Source organism: Alternaria atra (assembly GCF_907166805.1).
Source record: "Alternaria atra isolate CS162 genome assembly, contig: 23, whole genome shotgun sequence".
NCBI lineage: Eukaryota > Fungi > Ascomycota > Dothideomycetes > Pleosporales > Pleosporaceae > Alternaria > Alternaria atra.
Genome location: NW_025091321.1, coordinates 3817774 through 3838435, shown reverse-complemented (window position 1 = coordinate 3838435; position 20662 = coordinate 3817774). Strand labels below are relative to the sequence as shown.

Sequence of the window (20662 nt, the reverse complement as noted above, 5' to 3'; positions counted from 1 at the left end):
GTTGGGCGCTGAACTGAAGATGCGGTGAGGAGGAAACTTGTTGGCGAGGCGCCGACGCGTCAAAATAATGCTATCTTAGCGCAAACGGCATATTGCTTCTGCAGCTGGCTCAATGGCGGGAGAAATGTCGTAGAACGCGTCGACGGGTCGTGCTGACTTGTTATCGGGTGTATATCGATATACTAGCGAGCATCTATGACATCTGATGCCGGCTGCACGGCCGACCCCCGCGTGCGCTAAGGAGTCGTTCCCCCAGCAACAGCATACGATCTCCCGCAAACGCCTCATGACAATGCGCCGACGATGGCCATCCCGACAATCAAGAGGACTAGACCGTCTCGAGCAAACGGCTATTCCATCTACGAGACGGGAGCAGATCCTGGCTTGGCGGAAACGTTCGCTTGTCTTTTGAGCTTGTTATCTGAGCTTGGTCCCCCATTCACGCCCTCTGGCAGCCACGATACACACACGCCTTACCGAACATGCGATCTGGCCCGGTCCCACCTATTTCTACGAAATCACCACTACTACCTAGAAATACCCCTGTCACATGTTGGACTGTACTTAGAGGTGCATTGCATCGGGGACAAGGTTCTCGTGGCGATTGTCGATAAACATGCCGCCATATTTACATCCCCACCTGAAGCGGAAACTGGACTTTGACGATTTCCATGTTAACCCAGAAGACACCATCGAACAACCACCGGCGGAATACGAAGACCCTGAGCATAGGGCAGCGAAGCGACGAAGAATCGAGGCGATTGCATCCCGATACCTACGCGGCCGACCACCCGTCATCGTCACAGCAGGGCTGAGAGGACCCTTTAACAATGGCTGGAAGAACCCGTGGGCGAAACCCATAGTGGAGCAGAAGAGAGTATCGGGCAAGAGCAACAACGCCATTGGCAACAAGGTCGCTGCTGGCAGGAAAGACGCCGTCGGACGTAGGAGCAGCGCAAGACCAAGCGGGAACATTGAGAAGGATGTCGTAGAAGCCGTTGCGCCCCAGATCGAGTCGCCAGAGACATCCAGAGCTGCCAGGGACGATTTAGACCACCGCGAACACGACGATAGTCTCGACGAAATCGAAGTCCCGCCCGCAACGGCGCCCTTATCAGACGCTGACGATGTGTCTGGCGCAACAGAGTTCCTCAGCGTGGACACGGCCAAATGCATACAAAACCGCTCCCCTATGACAAACCCATTCTGGTTGCGTCGCCCTGACTCTGCAAGAGTCGACATACGTAAAGCTACAAACCGGAATACAGATACGTCTCCAACACGGTCGCGGTCGCGGAACAGCGCCTCACAAATGCAAACCCTGGCAGAACTGCGACTCGGTCTCCCGAAAGCGGCTATCCGGGCTCAGACATCGGCTCCTGAAGTTTTAGAGCCAGAGGAGTGGAGATCAAGTGCCTCAGCTTCCATGGTGATTTCCTCGCCTGCCAAAGGTGGCGATATCGACGTTCAGGCACAAGCTCCAGCAATCCAGGACTCGGTAGCAGAGACGAGCAATACTCCGGCTCCGACCATAGCAACACCCCACAGCAGTGAGCCGGGACAACGTTCGCAGCGGACTGTACCAATCATCACTTCTTCGATGGGTAGTCAAGGAAGGCACACGAGGAATGGCGTACCGCGGTCTGCGGAGCGCCCTGCCAGTCCAACAATGCCAGCCTCCAGATCAAAGGAACAGCCTCGGCGCTCCATTCGTCCAAGTACGCAGAATGCGCCCTCGCCTGTGCCGGCTTCTTCAACTGGCGCTGGCCGTAGAAAGACCAAACTAAAGCCTAGAGCAGTCAACTTTGACTCATCACCGGAGAAGGTTCCTTCTGCCAAGATGCTGTGCACGGAGAAGAAGGCCACCCACAACGAAGCCGACGACCGGCTGCAGGAAGACTCCACAGAGGCAGATATGGTCAACGTGCCAGCATCGCCCCAAGTCGAAGGCGATACCACTGTTGTCCAAGATGTAAATCCAGAACTGCGAACAAGTCATGGTAGTCATGAGTCTGACTGGTCTACGCAAGCCGCCATGATGCGGGCTCAACTTGAGTTCCAGCAAAGCACTTTTCCCATGGTATCGCCCGAAGTCCTTCGATTGGATTCACAGGCCTCTCCTCTTGACACACCTCGTCCAATACCCGCCGTACTCAGCGCAGCAATCACGCCTCTTTCTGCCTTCACGGTACAGCGGGACGAAGCACTCGCACCCGAAACTGTGCTCCAGGCTCCACCCATCAGCACGCAGGACCTTTTTGGCGCAGCATCACCATTCGCGTTCAGCACAGTGAAGAAGAAGAAGCCCGAGGAACCACAAAGAAGCAGCTTGAGGTTCGCTCTCAGCCCTAGTGACGGGGTACTGAAAGCTGACGCGGTCGCTAAGAGCCCCACTCCCACTACCGACCGCATTCCACTGAAGGATAAGAACAATATCACATCGTTTTGGAGCTTCACCACAGACAAAGCTTCACAAGAATCCCTGGGGTTGTTGGGTGACAGGGCCAAAGGAGCATTGAACGACGTTGGATTTCTGGCTCTGAACATCGACGCGTCACTGGGTGACTTTGGCCCCACTGGTGATCTGGATTTTACAGATGGCTTCCTTCGTAACATAGACGACACTTGAATACTATGACAAAAGAAGAAAGAAGACTTCTGCAAGTAATGCACTCCGGGTTGGAGCACCACGGAAGCAGCGGCATGTTTACGTCTTACAAACGGCCTTGAGCGCCGTGGCACTTGGATGGTGCCAAATGGAAGCATTCCTGTACCGGCATCACAGCGATGTGCAGCGACAGTCACGTAAGGATGCAGCAGGCGGTGAGGGGCCACGTTCTCGAGTGATTGGTCGTCGACATCTGGAGCCCATGCAAAGTCAATGCAGGTAGAGGACCTTGGGCAGAGCACGGATTGATGTCGGCGAAAGGGGTGAGGCAATCGCGATGGGCTGGTATAGCCGGTACCGCATAGTTTGGCTACGGGCTTTTGCACGGCCACAGGGAGGAAGGCGCGGAGGCGGAAAGACGTCTAGCTTGTGTCCCGGTGGTAAAGAATCAACAGTGCGTCTCTAAATTTCCAAAGAAGCTGCAAAGTGAAGCTGCAGCAAGTGTCTTCAGCCTATGGGCGATGGCATGTGTCGTGGGTTGTTAGGTTCAACGTCGACTAGCTCAGTCTGTGAACCGTGCCGACATCGTTCATGTGGCTCTTTGTGCACGGACGCACTTTCCTCATCTTCACCAAGACAGGCACCCATGACTTCGCAGAGCATCGCCAGCGCAATTGCTGCCAAGACTGATTGTTTCCATCGCCATCGACAAAGCCGGCTGTTGACAACCTCAGTGCAGCAACAAACATTTGTATAGTCGCGAAACAACAACCACCACCAGCACCACCACCACTCGGGCCATCCGCACGTACGCGCTTTGTTACGCGGTAGCAGTTGGGCAGACGTCATTGGGCCGCTCGCTTGGGATAATCTTTGCGCCACTTTGGCCTTGACGCCAAACCACACAGAATTAGAACGTGGACCTCTCGCACCTCTCACTGGTGTCTTGCTCGCTAGCACCCTGGAACCACATCTGCAGCCTTCCCATCCGCCAGCGCCGCTGCTCTGCACGCTAATCTGGAAGATCCGCCCCTGCTGGCCCTCCGCTGTGTCTCCGCCGCGCCCAAACGACCGCATCCTGGCCAACGTCCTGAGCGCCCGCCCGGCAATATCTGCCACCCATCCCGCCACGAGGTGCCTTCCTGACGGTCGAATCAATGTCGAGCCCATGTCACCCCAGCCGGACGCCCAAGGAAATACCTCACCCCCCGCATCGGTGAGGTCGAACGCCAGCCATGGAGTTCCCACGCCCGACACCGAGCACGAAGCCGTGACGCCCAAGACGCTCTCCCAGACGGGCCGTTCACGCACGGCTCCCATTGTCCACGATAACAACCTCTGGAAGTCGTCAATTGACCGTCCCCAGCTGGATGAGCGCGATAGCATATTCGCAACCACGTACCTTCACTCCGACAGCCCCATCTCCTCCCCACGGAGCAGCGCACGCAATGTAGATCCCGTCAACGATGCTCCCGAACACAGTCTGTCAGAGATGGCAGCGCCAGCACCTCCCCAGAGGCGATTGATGGACCCGCCCATCATACGTAGAAAACATTCTACCCTCCCACCGACATCTTCAATCGACCACCACGCCGTCCTAACTACCCCTTTCAACCCTCGCACAGCCATTGCAGCTGGTATGGTGTTCGACGCCATCCATCACAGTCCTCCGCCCTACATGAGCCCTGTCGACTCGCCAGTACAGCACCCCACCACCCCACCACGTCCCGAGCTCCACTACGAGGCTCTACTTGAGAGCGAAGAGAGGCGCAGGAATAGAGAATGGCGCGAAGGAAAGCCTGTACCGTTCAAGGGCAATACGGCCACAGACCAGCCCGTCATGGATGTGGAAATGGAGAAGAAGATAGAAGCGACACTTGCCAAGACCGAGCAACCTACATCAGCCCGCAGTCGAAAGGCAAGCCACTATCTGCGTGTGTTCAAGGATGGCGATCCTACAGAAGAACCAAGGAAGAAGGACAACAAGGCGAAAGAGCGCCCGTCCGCCGAGAGAACCTTGTCAACGCTTTCAGAAGAAGCCACAAACGAGTCGGTCGCTCTGATTAACCAATTGCGTCGCGCATCACTGGCTTCTTCTGTCGTACAGTCGCCTCTGGGCGGTCCAACTGAGTCATACTTTGATACGAACGTGGCAGCTCGCACAGAGCCAGGCGTCATCTCAACTCCTCCCGATGGAAGCACGCGACTCGTTGCGAGCTCTCCAGACAAGCGACAGTTCCCGCGACGTCTTCTCGAGGATATCCGTGGCTTTGGGAACCTGATCCCCGGCGCGGACCCAAGGTCGTTGCTCTCACGTAGTCTTCCCACATCGGCTGTCGATAAAGTCCACGTGCATGCACCAACGAATGGAGCGGCACACTATCACAAGCCGTCCGACTACTTCCAGATCAAAGATGGAGGCAGCACAGAACGTACGCCAGGCTCAGAGGAAGACGACGAGTCGGAAAAGGAGCAAATCTCGTCAGCTCTGTACTTCCCCCATCGACGTCTCAAGACAAGTGAGCAAGTCTCTACAGAAACACAGAACCGAGATAGAGAGGTGGATGTTGTCGAGAAGAGGACTTCAACTCACGAGGTTGCGGGGCCAAAAGGTTGGGCCACAGAGAAGGATGTTCAGACCCCCCAAGAAGTAGAAATTTCTCTACAAGCTCAAGATACCAATCAATGCCTTCATGGTGATATCTCCACGGCGACTTCCGTAAAGAAAGATAAAGAACAGCCGCTGACGTCCGCTACCGATGCGTTTTCAGCTGAATCTGAGTCTGAGTCGCTCGCCGAGTCTACACAATCACTTCTTGGTTATGAATCCAGTGCGACTGATGACTTAGGAACAACGCCCACTGCGACTACGCACAAACAGGAAGCTAAAGCCGTTGCGCCTCACGTAGCTCAGCCGCCAGCCCCACTGGGAGCTGTAGAGCTGAAGCCATATGATCACCAAGTGGGCGGTCATTCTACTGTCTACCGTTTCTCCAGGCGAGCAGTTTGCAAGCAACTAAACAATCGAGAAAACGAGTTTTACGAAACGGTAGAACGTCAGCATCCAGAGCTGTTGGAATTTCTGCCAAGGTAAGCATTGTCCAACTCGCTATTGATCGAAGCCGAGACTTCAGCAAAGATCCTTGCATTTGTCCCATCTTCCGATAGAAACATATGCTAACTTTGCTATCTTCTAGGTACATTGGCGTCTTGAATGTGACATATCGTAAAGCACCCAGAAAGAAAAAAGCAGCCAAGGACAAGGCCAAATCCGATGCTGCGCCCACTGCTTCTGCAACACAATCAGAAAACGTCTCCAGGCAGGCCTCTAAAGCTCCTGAAGATCGGAGCAATGCGGAACAACCCCGAGTGGTTAGCCACTCGCAACAAGTCGGCACGACCATTCCTCAAGTGATTTTTGAGAACAATCGGCACATCATCCCAGACAATTTGTTCCGGGTACCACCACGTTCTACCACTCCAGATCCTTGGATGAGGAATGCATCGTTCTTATCCCAGCAACACCGGCGAAACCAAAGCGACTATGGGTGTACTTCTACAAGCCCAGCACGACCCCCATTGCAACATACTAGCAGTTGGGGTGTCACGACCATCAACAGAAAATTACAAGAGGAGGTACTTCGCCAGGTCTTCGCACCGCCGACCATCCATCATCGGCCGCGCCACCACCACCACGGCATCTCCCCTCGTAAGCCAGGAGGAGATGCGCCGCAAAACGTGGCTGGCTCTGCGCCTACTATCAGGAGAAATAGCACGGATGTGTCTGGGTTGCACCCACCACTCACGGAAGAGTGTACACGGAAACAAGTCCTGAAAGCTGAAGCGCACCGTTATGCCTCCGAGAGAAACGCTGACTCTGTCACGTCTAGTTCGCTTGGACGACCAGACACTAACGCCGAGACACTGAAGCCGGCGCCAAATAATCTTCCCCGCCGTCGTCATTCTGGCAGCGGACTTACCAGGAGGCCTTTGGGGATAGATACTGTCCAGAGACATAACCTAGAATACTATGAAGAAGACGGTTATGGTGGTGATGCAGAAGAGGAAGTGTTTACCATGGATGAGGATCGCAACGCCCTATCCGAAGGCAAAGATCAGAATAGGGGTCGATCTGTACAAGGCCCTGACGCACCCAATGGTTCCAATCCCCCCGAACCATCCGAGGGCACCATGCTACCAGCTCCTGCTGCGCCTAATAGTCTGAGTGCTCCGCAAAAGGAGGAACCCTCCAACCCTGATCAAGCACAGCAACAGCCTGATGAACGCGTCCAACACTTCATCCTTCTCGAAGACCTTACTGCAGGAATGACCAGGCCATGTGTATTGGATCTGAAGATGGGTACGCGCCAGTATGGTGTTGAAGCCGATGAGAAGAAACAGCGTTCCCAGCGACGCAAGTGTCAGATGACCACCAGTGCTCAGCTCGGCGTACGGGTTTGTGGCATGCAGATTTGGAATGCCAAGACTCAAAGCTACATCTTTGAGGACAAGTATTTTGGTCGAGACCTAAAAGCTGGAAAAGAATTCCAGGACGCACTAAAGCGCTTCTTCTGGGACGGAACGAGCTACAAAGCGGCAACAAGGCATATACCTGTCATACTGGATAAGATCAGTCAGCTTGAGCGCATGATACGGAAACTGCCAGGATACAGATTCTACGCAAGCAGCTTGTTGATGCTCTATGACCGTGGGGACGGTGAGTCGAAGGAGAAAGATGCGTCACCTTCTCTGCCCAATGGCTTGTCGAACCCGAGCAACGAAGACGTCTCGGTAATACCCTCTGGACCTACCTCACCCGGGCCGGTAGCCACCTCCAAACCGGCACCTAAGAAGCATGGAGAGATCAAACTCAAGATTGTCGACTTCGCCAACTGTGTAACCGCGGAAGATCCTCTACCTGACGACTTACCTTGTCCACCCCAGAATCCCGATGGCATCGATAGAGGCTATCTCCGTGGTCTACGGTCGCTGCGCCTTTACTTCCAGCGCATCTGGAATGACATCAACGAAGAATGGGTCGAGCGAGGCGAAGGTGAAGGAATGGCGCGAAATCACCATCATGGCCCGGGATTGGGCGAGGTGGGTGCTGGTTGGATGGACGATGCTGGCGGCGAGGATACAGGCTATGTCAGCTTTTAAAGAGGAGGAAGAGCAACAAACACAGAGCGCACGAAGTCGCATACCCGATACGTCTGTTCTGTTCTTTTTATTCGGCGTTTTGACCTTTTATATCGTTCGCTTTGGGATGCAAGCATGGCGTTGGGCGTACCCTGGAAGACAAAGGATAATGAAATTGGCACTCTGGCATGCATCGGCGCAGCATTCATGGGCGGAAAACCTTTGTGTTGCTTTATTTTGGGATTCGCGGGGTCATTGGTGTGAGTGTTTTCGACTGGGATTCTTGTATATTATGTTCTTAAAAAGTAGGGTAGTGCTAGCTCATTAATTCAGAATTTCGGATGTTTGAAACTGTCGTTTATCGTAGTGGTGGAGTGGTATGAGTTGCAAATTATGTATGACACAGGGTCGTTCACCATCTCAAAATCCTCTTTCAATCACTCCAAAAACGTCTACGCCCTTCCTCCCCAACGCTGTCCCTACTCCCACGGCCCCAGCCCCCACACTCTTCATTCTCTCAAACCCGGCCTGATCCTCCACGCCCCCTGTCCCTATGATCATAACCCCCTTCAAATCGGCATGCACATCCAGCATATTTCTGATCGTATACACATTTCCCAGCGCAAGCGGATGCAACGGTGCTCCTGCTAGACCACCTATACCGGAGCCGTTTGCTGAGGCCAGGGTGGGGAGGCAGGTTTCCAAGTCCGAGGACAAGAGGAGGGAAGAACCCAAAGTGTTTACTGCCGTTATGAAGTCGATGGGGCAGGCCAGGTATCTTGGTGTCATGTCCACGCTTTCCCTCAGCACACCAATCAATCCTTCAAATTGTTCTTGATACGTATACGGCGGTATCTTGATGCCAATCGCGACGCGTTTGCTTTCATCGATTCCACCCGCCTGTACGATGGCCACGTCGATCTCCGTCTTGAGCGCTGCGAGGTATGTTTGCAATGCAGCGAAGTCGTATGCTGGCGGTGTTTTTCCGGGGATGTTGGGACAAGAGAGGTTGATTTCCATGGCTAGGCGCATTTTTACCGACGGTTGCAGGGCGTGGATTGCGCGGTAACATTGGGGTATTTCTTCTACGGAACCAGTTACGGAGATGATGACCGGTTTGAAGCTTGTTCTTCCGTTCGGTGGCGCATCTTCCAGGCCATTGCTGATGGCTTGTACGAAATCAAGGTACTCGGAGAGTGGAATGGGCGAGTATCCCAGTGTGTTTAAACTCCCGTCGTGCTGGCGTCACCCCCGAGATCTTTGTTGGGGGTGCTAGACTTGTGAGTGGAGGGATTGAAGAAGGCGAATTGGTGGTGTGTGGGGTCATGGGGGAAACCGTTTAGAAGGGAAGTGCGGGTTGTGATAGCGCCTGTGTGGGCACTGTTGTAGAGGTCTTGAAGTTGAGAGAGAGTTGTACACCAGGGGTTTGCAGAGTTGAGGAGAGGTGGATTGATGTTTAGAGGGGCCATGTTTTATGGTGATGGGGGTGGGTAAGCGGTAGTATGGCGGATCGATGGGATGGAACTTATTCGACGTGTGATGGGAAATTGGTGGTGTCGTCTGGGAGGGTTCCAAGGTTTGTTGCAGAAGTGGGGTGGGGTGATAAGCTTTCTCTGCCAGCTTCCATAGCCCTAGATAGTCTTGGTGATACGTGACTCATCTTGATATATAACAGATATCCTAGACGAGTCGATTGTTTAGGAAGCACATTGATTGCAAGTATATCACATCTTATTTCATTGTTTGTGATTCTTCACATTCATTCAGATTCTTCATAATTACTTGAACTATACATAGTACCTATGAGATCCTTCATTAAAAACCCACACAACGCTTAACCGAACAGCACATCACCAAGACGGATCGATACCGTCTTAGTCTGGATGTAGTTGTCCAGCGCCGCCTCACCCAACTCACGGCCAATACCAGACTCCTTGTAACCACCGAATGGCAGCTGCCAGTGTAGAGTGTTGTAAGAGTTGACCCAGACTGTTCCCGCGCGGAGTGCGTTGGCAACCTCGATGGCAGTGGTGAGATTGCTTGTGTGGACCGCGGCGGCAAGACCGTAGGTGGAGTTGTTGCCAATCTTGATGACGTCGGCCTTTGTCTTAAACTTGGAGATTGTGCAGACGGGACCGAAGATCTCTTCTTGCTGGATCTTCATGTCCTCGGTTACGTTGGAGAAGATGGTGGGCTCAATGAAGTAACCCTTGTCGCCCTTGCGGTTGCCACCGGTTTCGACGGTTGCGCCGGACTTCTTGCCCTCCTCGATGTAACTGGATTTGAAGTTAGTGACAGCGTTTCATGCGAACATAATAATGCCTACCCCATGATACGGTCGAACTGGAGCTTTGAGACCTGAGGACCCTGGAAGGTGTCCGCGGCGAATGGGTCACCGACAGCGTTTTGGGCAGCCCGCTCCTTGAAGCGCTGGATGAACTTGTCGTAGATCTCTTCTTGGACGTAGATACGTGAGCCAGCACAGCAAGCCTGTCCGTGGTTGAAGTAGATACCGAAGTTGACCCAGTGGATAGCCTCGTCAAGATCTGCGTCGGCGAAAACGATGTTGGGGCTCTTGCCCCCAAGTTCAAGAGTGACCTTCTTCAAGTTAGAGCCAGCAGCAGCCTTCATAATTTGACGACCGACGACAGTTGAACCAGTGAAGGCAACCTTGTCAATGTCCATATGGGCGGAGATGGCAGCACCGGCGACCTTTCCGAAACCAGTGATGACGTTGATGACACCTGGTGGAAAGCCAGCCTCTTGGATGAGCTTGCAAGCAACATATGCGGAGAGAGGAGTCTGCTCAGCAGTCTTTATGACGACCGTGTTACCAGTGGCGATGGCAGGACCAATCTTCCATGACCACATGAGAAGGGGGAAGTTCCATGGGATAATCTGACCGCAAACACCGATCTGAGAAGGTCAGCTACAAGATTCAAACAAGAAATGAGAGGTTAACTAACAGGCTCCTTGCGAATGTAGTTGAAGCTGTCAGGTGCTGTGTCGATGACCTTGCCCTCAATCTTGTCGGCCCATCCTCCATAGTACCTCAGGCAACCAGCGGCGGCGGGGACATCAACATTCTTAGCCATGGTGAAGGCTTTACCGTTGTCGAGAGCCTCAACGGAGGCAAGAAGGTCGGCATTCTTCTCAAAAAGATCGGCGAGCTTGACAAGTAGCTTTCCTCGGTTCTCTGGTGTCTCCTTCCGCCATGGGCCGTTGAAGGCCTTGCGGGCGGCGGCGACAGCAATGTCAACATCCTTCTCGGTGGCCTCCTGAACACTGCAGATGACCTCCTCAGTGGATGGGTTGATGACCTCGAAGGTCTTGCCGTCTTGGGCCTTCACGAACTCATTGTTGATGAAGCTGGGTGAACTGTCAGTACTAGCACGGAGAAAAAGGCAATACCGAAGGATTGCAAAGCCTCCGAAGATTATCGGACGCCTGATATCTGACTTACAGGCCGGTGGGCTGCTCATACTCACCCGTCTGGGGGGTTGTGAGCTTTACAGATGTCATGACTGTGAAAACAAATTGGGGTATATGAAGAAAACAGAGATGTGAAGTGGATGAGGGGTAGAGGCACAGCCAAATCTTAAGTACTTTCAGGAGCTCCGCATGACGACACTAGAGGTTATCTCCACTTGACAAAGGGACAGCAGTACGATCGCCCAGACAGCCTCGGCCATCAGGAGCCCGTCTCGAGAAAGCTCTGTAGCCTATTGCATGTCTCATGAATGCATGGCCGGGTGGCGCTAAATGCAACGACGGAAGCTCCTGCCCCGCTCTTGTAACCAGTGGTAAGCTACCCCTCCCCCGCAGTTCTCCTCTGGGAGTCGCTGAAGCCGCAACTAACCCTGCTACACGCGGTACTTGACACTCCAATTTGGAATAGACACCTATTGGCAACTCATGCGCATCCGCAAAAAGTTTGCGGATCTCCACCTACGTCGCGTGGCCGTCTCTATACAGCGTGTTTTGAGGTGCATAACTTGCAGTACTAACCTCGGTGCTCTAGACACGTAACAAGCCAAACATACCCACCATCGGAGCCACAGCACTAACTCCGAAGTGGCAGCCCTATAACCCATATCGTCGTACCCACAGCGAGCTCGGCTCGTTTTCGAGCGAGCACCCGTGTGTCAAGGGACAACTCTAATCCATACACCGAGCCAAGAGATATCTGCTCTTCTTACGTAGACAAGATGCTTTGTAAAAGTTTAGTATTCAAAAATCCAGCTCGTCCGATGCGTAAGCTGCATCGGATGAATGCTCCTTTCACCCAGCCATATCCTGGTCGGAGACTAAGATAGCCGCGGGCCTCCACACCACCTAATCAATCGCGGGGAAAGTGCGACAAAATTTGACTAATGATGCTGGCGTGAGACTTTCGCACGAAGGGGTACTGCGGCGCGAATAGGAACTGTTTAAAGGCAACGACGGTGTCAACCAGAGGGCAGTAGAGTACACATGGACAGATGATGGTGTGATATGCGTGCCTCAAACGCCCGACCCAATCAGCCACGAGTGTAATTCACATCTAGGTGTTGTTGCAAAGTTGTTTGGAGCTAAGAGCACGGAGCAATTCCGCTCGCTGTACATGGCCAACTTTTTCAGGAAGCTTCCCAAGCTCGTACATCCCGCATGTGATCTTCTCTTTCTAGCATGTCAATGCTGATGTTGCGTCCACGTGGGAATGATCATCTCCATCTCCACATCTTAACGGCGAATTGTGTGGGTACGATTGCTTATCAATTCGGCGTGCGTATGGATCAGCATTGTATTCGTGTCCCATTCGTTCTCAGCTTCGAAATAACCAGGAACATGCAAACGTAGCCAGGCGCGATTTTTAAGGAAGAATATCACAACAGGAAGCCGACATGGCGTAGATAATTCTTCATCATGTCTGAGACCATAGCCATTTTCAAATAAAGCTATCTCAAGCTCATATCGCAATTTGAGAACCGTACATGAACGTCCGTGAGTAAAGTACAAAGTCAAGTCGTGTCCAGCGCTAAAAGCTATTTCCGAAAAGATGACGCCTCCAAGAAAAGAAAGATTGAAAGCAGACCGACTGGCAGAAAAGCCGAACTATTTTCGTTGGTGCTCGATTAAACCGTGAAAACTGAAATGAGTGGAGGACGTCTCGAGGCAGAAGGAGCTCAGAGCATCTCATCGTCCATGGCAGTATCACCGCCGGCGGTGATTTGGGCGACCTCAGCGGTACCGGCAGCAGCGTTAGACTCGCCACCAGGGAAGTAATCAGCCATCTCAGCATCGAGCTCCTCTACAGTCTTCTTCTTGGGACGAGCCTCGCGACCTCCACGGCCCTTTCCACGACCACGAGTAGTCTGACCACGTCCGCGTGCGGCACCTGGGGCAGTCTTCTCGACAGTAGCAGGCTTTGGCTTGTCCTTCCTGGGCTGACTGAAAACTTGTTAGTTGCTGACTACTCTACAAGGAATGATTGGTACGTACGTTACACGGTCGGCAAGCGAAGATGGGCGAGTTGTAGCAGGGATAGCGGCGGCGCTGACCAGCATCTCGACGCGGACAGGGCGACCATCAATCTTGACACCATCGAGAGCAGCGGTGGCCTTGGCGGCTTGGTCGTGCTTGTTGAAGATGATAGTAGCGCTACCGACGCTACGGCCCTGGGCATCGTACTGGAGAAGAACCTTCTTGGGGCGACCTACACCAACAGCTGAAACAAAGTAGTCCTACAAGGCGTATTAGTCGTCGTACCAGGGGTTAAATTCGCGCAAATGCATGATTGACAAAGAGGTTCCGGCGTCGGCGGTGGGTGTTCGTCGATTCCATGTTACACGGTCAGTAGATAACGCTCAGAAAGTGGGTGTCCTGGTCAGAATACAGTGAACACAATGTTCACTGAGACGAAGCATACTCAGCGCGAGAGCAGTTATTGCGAGTAACGTGTTGGAACGTTGCGAACCAGTCTTGTGATGTCTGCCCACCCCTCTGAAAGCCATATGGCTATACGTAACTGGATCTGGGTTCGCTTCTCGCTGCTCCGTTGATCGCCTAGAGTTGCCGCAAGGCTACCGGGAATATGTCACCGGTGCGCTGCCGTCTTTGCTTACACTTGCAAAGTGTAGCTTTTGACTTGGATCACCCACTTTCGTCGTCGCGGTACCTTGGAGTGTTCGCATGCTGCTAGTCTTGTACCAGTCTTGTGTGCCCAACACAGATCTCGGCGTGACTTTGGGCAAGCTATGGCTCAACATCCATACCGGTTGTGGAGTAGAAAGGCTCGGTTCGTCGGATCGGATTCGTATATGCTTGCAAAAGCGAAGCTGCAGTAGGCTCAAAGACCTGCATCGGTCTTACATACCTGGAGTTGGGCATTGTCAATGTCCCGTGGCTGTGAAATGTTAGTGGTTTTCGTGTGCGATTGCCTGATCTGACATACCAAGTTGGATACCATGATCTTGGTCTCACCAGCGAAGGCGGCGGCGGGTGCGGTGGGGGCTCCCTTGGGCTGCCTGCCTTGCGGCTTGGTCGACTTGGAAACGCCGCCTACGGGAGCGGCGGCGGCGGCCGGTCGTCCAGCTCCAGCGCCGGACTTGCGTGCGCTGCGGCCACGGCGAGAGGTCTTGGAGGCCTTGAGGATGTCGTCGAGGCTCTGCTCCATCTTGTTTGAAGACATGTTGATGAGTGGTTGAGGGACGGTAATACTTGGTTGAGCGGGCGTTGATGGAAATGCGCGCTGGTGTCGAGTGGGCGACGTGAGCAGATAAAGCAGCGAAGGCTAAAAGTCTCTTTGATGGAGGTGCGACTGAACCGGTGTAAGGCTGCGAGGACAAAGGGGCGCGCTGTTTGATGACAGGGCGCGTCGCAGGTGGTGAGACTCGGAGAATGAGGAGTCAAAGTGGGCTTGCGCGAATGTAGAGAGAGTAGCGCGGGTTCTGGTAACTGCTGATGATGAACGGCAGATGGGGAGGGTGTATTATATGGTGAGGAGTGTGAGAGTGAGATGAGGAAAAGGGAGAGCGCGAGGCAACAGGACAAGACAGAGGGTCGCGCCAAGCACCGACACTGCCACGCATGCTTGGTGACTGCTGATTGGGTGGGCGTGCACGGTTGCACTTGCTTGCCCGCAGCTTCCATGGGACTCGCGAGTGACGATAGCTCTTGCCATTCAGGCAACGGGCGACTATGGAGCGATAGCAGTATGGCAGTCACTCCGGTGTGTATTCGCTCATTCACTCTCTGCTCCACAACATGACGAGACTAATGCGCGAACAGTGGCAGTTCAAGTTCTTCGACGTCTCGCAAGTCAAGCTCCCCGACGAAGAGAGCTCCTTCCTGCTCGAGGTATGACGATACATGTACGCATACCTAGCTACACAGTCTCATAAGTGTCAATAGATCGGGAATATCACGTGCATCGTATCTGGTTCAGAAAGCATCTTCTTCGGCAGTGCAGATGGCATCGTTCGGATCGTGTCGCAGGCCTTCAAGGTTGTGCGCGCATTCAAGGCCCATGACGCAGGTGCAATTACCCATATGAAGCAGGTTGAGGGCACTTCTCTTCTCGTCACCATTGCGGAAGACCTCTCTGGGGAGCCAGTGCTGAAAGTATGGGCTTTGGACAAGCTGGAGAAGAAGACGGGCATTCCGCGATGTCAGAGCACCCTCACCATCCACAACGGGCGCAAGCAGTTCCCTATATCCGCTTTCGCCGCCCTCGACGATCTCTCACAACTTGCCGTCGGATTCGCAAATGGAGCCGTGACTGTTGTTCGGGGCGACCTGATACACGACCGCGGTGCGCGACAAAGGACAGTATTCGAGTCGGAGGAGCCAATCACTGGCATAGAGTTCAGAGAAGGGAGCATCACGACCTTGTACATTGCAACGACTGGACGTATAATGACACTCGTAATATCTGGAAGGGGCCAAGGACAGCCTGCGAAGTCTCTCGACGAGTATGGCTGTGGTGTGGGCTGCATGGCCGTGGATAAGGTATCGCGGGATGTTGTGGTCGCGCGAAGCGACGCCATATACTACTACGGCCAACATGGCCGCGGACCACCGTACACATATGAGGGTGAGAAGAAGATGATATCCACATTCAAGGACTACGTTGCGATAGTCGCACCCCCCAAATCAAATGCGATGCCCCGGTCGAATCCTCTCCGTACTTTTGGCATCGGTGCCGCCGATGATGTCTTCAACACGTCAAGCTTTACGCTGCTCAACACAGAGTTGAGGTTCGTCGCACATCAGGAGCAACTAACGTCGCAAGTGAAGGCCGTCATCTCCGAATGGGGCGATCTGTTCGTCTTCACAATGGACGGCAAGATCTTCAGATACCATGAGAAACCCTTTGCGCAGAAGCTCGACATACTGTATCAGCGCAACCTATACGTCTTGGCCATCAATTTGGCCCAGAAAGCCGGACTGGATTCGTCACAACAAAACATAATCCTCCGGAAGTTTGGTGACTACTTGTATTCCAAGCAGGATTATGATACCGCTATGCAACAGTATCTGAAGGCTATCGACAATACCGAACCATCTCAGGTTATCCGAAAGGTATGTTATGGTTGATCCGCAATAGGACAGATGCTAACGTTTGATGCAGTTCCTTGACACGCAAAGGATACACAACCTGATAGAGTACCTTGAGGAGCTTCACGATCATCACAAAGCCACATCGGATCACACAACTCTCCTCCTGAACTGCTACGCTAAGTTAAAGGACGTAGAAAAGCTTGAGGAGTTCATCAAGTCACCAGACGATCTCAAGTTCGACCTCGATACCGCCATCTTGATGTGTCGACAGGGAGGCTACTACGACCAAGCGGCGTTCCTTGCTCGAAAACACGGTGAACACGAGCTCGTCGTCGATGTACTCATTGAGGATTCAAAGCGGTATGCAGAAGCCCTGGCCTACGTATGGCGATTGGAGCCGGAGGTAGCCTACTTCAACCTCATGAAGTACGCGACGATCCTGTTGCAACACATCCCCAAGGACACGACGCAGCTATTCATTGACTATTACACCGGAACATTCCGACCTAAGAAGGATGCTATCGTCATACCGAACGCGCCTGCATCGGGAGGAGGCGGCGGTATGAGTATGGGTCTAGGAGTGGCATCAAGTGCTGTGCAAAACCTTGCTGCACTACTTCCGCTGCCGTACATGAACACTAATGCTTTAGCATCTCCTCCCAGCGGCGAACAGAAGAGCACTATGAGCCAAGCACAGATTGTCGAAACGACCACAGATGAACCCGCTCCAGAATACAAAGTACCGAAACCCCGAACTGCATTCTCCGCATTCGTCGATCACCCTCAAGAGTTTATAGTCTTCCTTGAGGCGTGTATCGCATCCGATGACCTCCGCGAGGATGACAAAGTCGATCTGTACACCACATTGTTCGAAATGTACCTCCACACTGCATCATCGAAGAAGGACGGCGAGCGACAAGAGTGGGAGAACAAAGCCAAGAAGCTTGTTGAAGGCAAGGATATACCAATAGACACATCCAATGTGTTACTTCTTTCCCATCTTTCCAACTTCCGTGACGGCGCCATTCTCGTCCGCGAACAGCAAGGACTGCATTTCGACATATTCCGCTCCTATACCGCCGCAAACGACACCCAAGGCGCCATTCGCGCTCTTCGCAAGTACGGCCCCGAGGAACCAGCACTCTACCCTGCGGCCCTCGCCTACTTCACCTCCACCCCCGAGATCCTCGCAGAAGCCGGCGACGAACTCGACTCAGTCCTCAAGAAGATCGACGAAGACGGCCTCATGGCGCCCCTCCAAGTAATACAAACCCTCTCTACCAACGGCGTCGCAACAATGGGCATGATAAAAGCCTACCTCAGCACCACCATCGAGCGTGAGCGCGCAGAAATCGCTGCGAACCGCCGCAATATTGAGACTTTCCGCTCCGATACCTCTGCCAAGAAACATGAGCTCGAGAATCTAAACACCAAGCCCGCGGTGTTCCAGAACTCACGTTGTCAGGTTTGCATGAAGAGTCTTGAGTTGCCTGTTGTGCACTTTTTGTGTAAACATAGCTATCATCAGAGCTGTTTGAGTACGGATGAGGATGTGCATGATGCAGAGGTCGAATGTCCGATTTGTAGTTCGAACAATGCGACCGTCAAGGCTATTCGGAGGGCGCAAGTGGAGAGCGCGGAGAGGCATGATCTCTTCCAGGATGCGCTCAAGAGGGGTAAGGATGGTTTTGCTGTTATTAGTGAGTGGTTTGGTAGAGGTGTTATGGGTGTTGGTGGTGCGGACTAGCAGGCTGGGGGATATGTGATCAAAGTCAACTTTGGTGGCAGGGTCATACACGAGACAATGGAAGATACAATAATTGGCATTCTGGAGTACGTATTCATTCACAAGTCCTTCCATTCCCGACGCTAGCCATACAACCATACTGGTCAGAACATTGCTCAGCTCACGCGCCATTTCGTATCGACAAATATAGCGTTCGACCCAAAAGGTCTCACGCTTTCCTCACTACTCTTACCATCCACCGGCGTCTTTGGCAAACCCGAAGACACCTCAACCGAGTTACCAACCCCCTTGTAGTTTTCCAGCGGTACCTCGTCGTCGTCCGCTACCTTGTTCCGCATAGAACACCTCACCTTATTCACAATCTGATGTCCTGAGCTCACCGTCGTGCCTCTTGTACCATTGTGAAGAATATGTTTGAACAGAGGCTTGAGCGATGGTAATGACGCAACGATAATTCCGACATCGTATTCAATGAACCGCCACATGGTGAATGTATCGTCGATGTATGGATCCGGGTCGATGAGGGCGGTCTTTTGCTTCTCGGACTTGATGATGGCGGCAACACCAGCGAACAGCCCAAGCGCTAGGATGCAAACTAAGGTTATCTTTGTGCGGCCGTTGAGCTGAAGTTGCCATACGAAAGGGACTGGGAGGAGAGCGAGGAGGAAGTCTGTGCTGATCGTAACGGCTAGATGGATATAAGTGGATGACAATAGAAGGAGGAGGTTGACTAACCTGTGTTCATCATGCCTATTGCTGTGAATGTTGGTGCGCTGAAACAAACGGCAGTGCCTGACCCGATTGGTGGCGGACGAAGTCGGAGGTCCCATGTAGCCGCCACAGGGATGCACTGCCAAATCTAAGTAAGATCAGTTTGGGTTACAGATGAATACCATCTTGTCGTTCTAGGCAGACAAAGTCAAACTCACTGTTGCATAGTCAGTCAGGCAGCCCACTCATCACCATCTCGCAGTCTCATACCTAGTGTCCCAATACAAGCCGTGGTAAACAAGACCATGAAGACGATAAACCCTCGTAAAAACAATGTATACACCTTTCTTGTAACCAGCCGCAACAGGAAGTAAGCGATAGATATCTTGACCAACCCGACCCCAATGCCAACAATAATCGATTGCACTTGGCGAAGTCTCAGAAATTGTCGTTCCATCTCCGTGTCCATCCGCATGACCGAAAGATGTTTCCCCAAGCCCACTTTAGTCTGTTCAGCATACACGACGAAAGTTGCCGTGGCGAATGCAAATGCAAGTAGCATTGTCCAGTCGTCTTTGCCAAAACATCTCAGCATTACAACTCGGACGTAGCATCTTAGGAAGATAACGAAGGCTGTGACTCCGAATAGGATGCCGGCCTGTGTCAGGAGCTGGGGTGAGTTGGTGTAGGCAATGTAATCAGGATTTGAGAGGTCCGAATTTATACCAGCCGGATTGGTACCCGACATGGTGACTGTGCAGAGAACGCTTGAAGAGTAGTAGTGGAGAGATGGGAGATAATTTTGCGATTTCTGAAGCGCTACAGGGAGTCCTGTACTTATCATGCACCGCCTTACAAAACGCCATCATACTGCGGCGCGGCATAAACGAGAGGCTTCCCAGGGTGTTAATCTCTCTTGCTGAAACCTCACAGTGAAGTAAAGCCCATCCTCTGTTCCCGTGTATATGGTTGTGCTAGGTAGTCTTGGCATCGAGAACCAGCTCGGTTGGCGGAACTCGAAGCGACATAACCATTGCAAAGGTGAGGCCGAAGAAGCTTGGTTCTCACACCCCTTGAGCTCCTGTTGGAGTGAACTGATCAACGTGCTAATGCATGGGCTAATGCATGCCTCGACTTAAGCATTCTCGAAATAACGGGTTCTCCCAAGATCTTAAGACTACGAACCAGGCTCACGGTAAGAATGGTAAGCATCGGGTGGGTCAAGTAACGGACATGGTTCGGAGTGAATTATTCCACAAAGCCTGACACATCGCGTTCCAATCTAGGTCTCTATTTGTGCGCAGCAGGGTTGCGGCGTGGTTGCAAGCCTTTTCAAGTTCACATATCGGACGTGGCCGATATACGGCATGGTGATAGACCGAGAAGCTAATGGGAACTCATGTTTAAGTCTATCAACGTAGAGGGTGGAATATTTGATTGAGCAGAAGTGATATACTTAACAAACATCAAACTCACAGCTGACGTTTCTATCGCATGTAGCAAAAACAGATGAGACGGCATCTTACATGGATTCTGTGGCCAAGCACGGATGGAAGCGAAGTGATTGAATGATTAGCGGTGAAAGGTGGTGGGGAGGTGGAGAGATGAAGATGCGGCTCGATGCCCCGAGCCACCGCGGGCGTGCTTGGCATTGCGGCGCGGGTGCGGGTCAAAGTTATCGCCCCTGGGCACTACCATCGTCAGCCTCTATTCTCTCATCATTTTTCACGGCAGTGTAAGTGACAGGCTCGGCTTTTTCCCTAAATCCTCTCGCACGTCAGTTGAGATGACATTTGTGTCAGTTTCGCCTGCTGACCTCAAGAACATAAACACCTGAGGCATCACATCCATTACCACATATGGCACTTACGTGTACACCAAGCTAGTTGCAGCGGAGCAATGAGGTCCACTAGCAA

The 20662-nt window shown here is 52.7% G+C and overlaps 7 protein-coding genes across 7 annotated transcripts; 3 read left to right on the top strand and 4 right to left on the bottom strand.

The window, feature by feature from the left end:
• Positions 1-616: 616 nt before the first annotated feature.
• ALTATR162_LOCUS4826 (uncharacterized protein) lies at positions 617-2629 on the top strand (the record flags this gene model as incomplete). Its single annotated transcript, XM_043312441.1, has 1 exon — positions 617-2629. The coding sequence occupies one exon, from the start codon at positions 617-619 to the stop codon at positions 2627-2629; it is 2013 nt and encodes a 670-aa protein (XP_043168376.1).
• Positions 2630-3776: 1147 nt separating this feature from the next.
• On the top strand, positions 3777-7768 carry ALTATR162_LOCUS4825 (uncharacterized protein; the record flags this gene model as incomplete). The annotated part of the gene is made up of 2 exons (XM_043312440.1): positions 3777-5698; positions 5806-7768. The coding sequence occupies 2 exons, from the start codon at positions 3777-3779 to the stop codon at positions 7766-7768; spliced, it is 3885 nt and encodes a 1294-aa protein (XP_043168375.1).
• Positions 7769-8167: 399 nt separating this feature from the next.
• ALTATR162_LOCUS4824 (uncharacterized protein) lies at positions 8168-8779 on the bottom strand (the record flags this gene model as incomplete). The annotated part of the gene is made up of 1 exon (XM_043312439.1): positions 8168-8779. The coding sequence occupies one exon, from the start codon at positions 8777-8779 to the stop codon at positions 8168-8170; it is 612 nt and encodes a 203-aa protein (XP_043168374.1).
• An 802-nt stretch (positions 8780-9581) lies between these two features.
• Positions 9582-11269, bottom strand: ALTATR162_LOCUS4823 (uncharacterized protein; the record flags this gene model as incomplete). Its single annotated transcript, XM_043312438.1, has 4 exons — positions 9582-10023; positions 10074-10663; positions 10714-11116; positions 11211-11269. 4 exons carry the CDS (start codon positions 11267-11269, stop codon positions 9582-9584), a joined length of 1494 nt encoding a protein of 497 aa, XP_043168373.1.
• A 1643-nt stretch (positions 11270-12912) lies between these two features.
• On the bottom strand, positions 12913-14417 carry ALTATR162_LOCUS4822 (uncharacterized protein; the record flags this gene model as incomplete). The annotated part of the gene is made up of 4 exons (XM_043312437.1): positions 12913-13177; positions 13229-13470; positions 14103-14132; positions 14181-14417. 4 exons carry the CDS (start codon positions 14415-14417, stop codon positions 12913-12915), a joined length of 774 nt encoding a protein of 257 aa, XP_043168372.1.
• Positions 14418-14992: 575 nt separating this feature from the next.
• ALTATR162_LOCUS4821 (uncharacterized protein) lies at positions 14993-18035 on the top strand (the record flags this gene model as incomplete). Its single annotated transcript, XM_043312436.1, has 3 exons — positions 14993-15085; positions 15140-16309; positions 16359-18035. The coding sequence occupies 3 exons, from the start codon at positions 14993-14995 to the stop codon at positions 18033-18035; spliced, it is 2940 nt and encodes a 979-aa protein (XP_043168371.1).
• A 155-nt stretch (positions 18036-18190) lies between these two features.
• On the bottom strand, positions 18191-18780 carry ALTATR162_LOCUS4820 (uncharacterized protein; the record flags this gene model as incomplete). Its single annotated transcript, XM_043312435.1, has 2 exons — positions 18191-18723; positions 18771-18780. 2 exons carry the CDS (start codon positions 18778-18780, stop codon positions 18191-18193), a joined length of 543 nt encoding a protein of 180 aa, XP_043168370.1.
• Positions 18781-20662: the final 1882 nt, after the last annotated feature.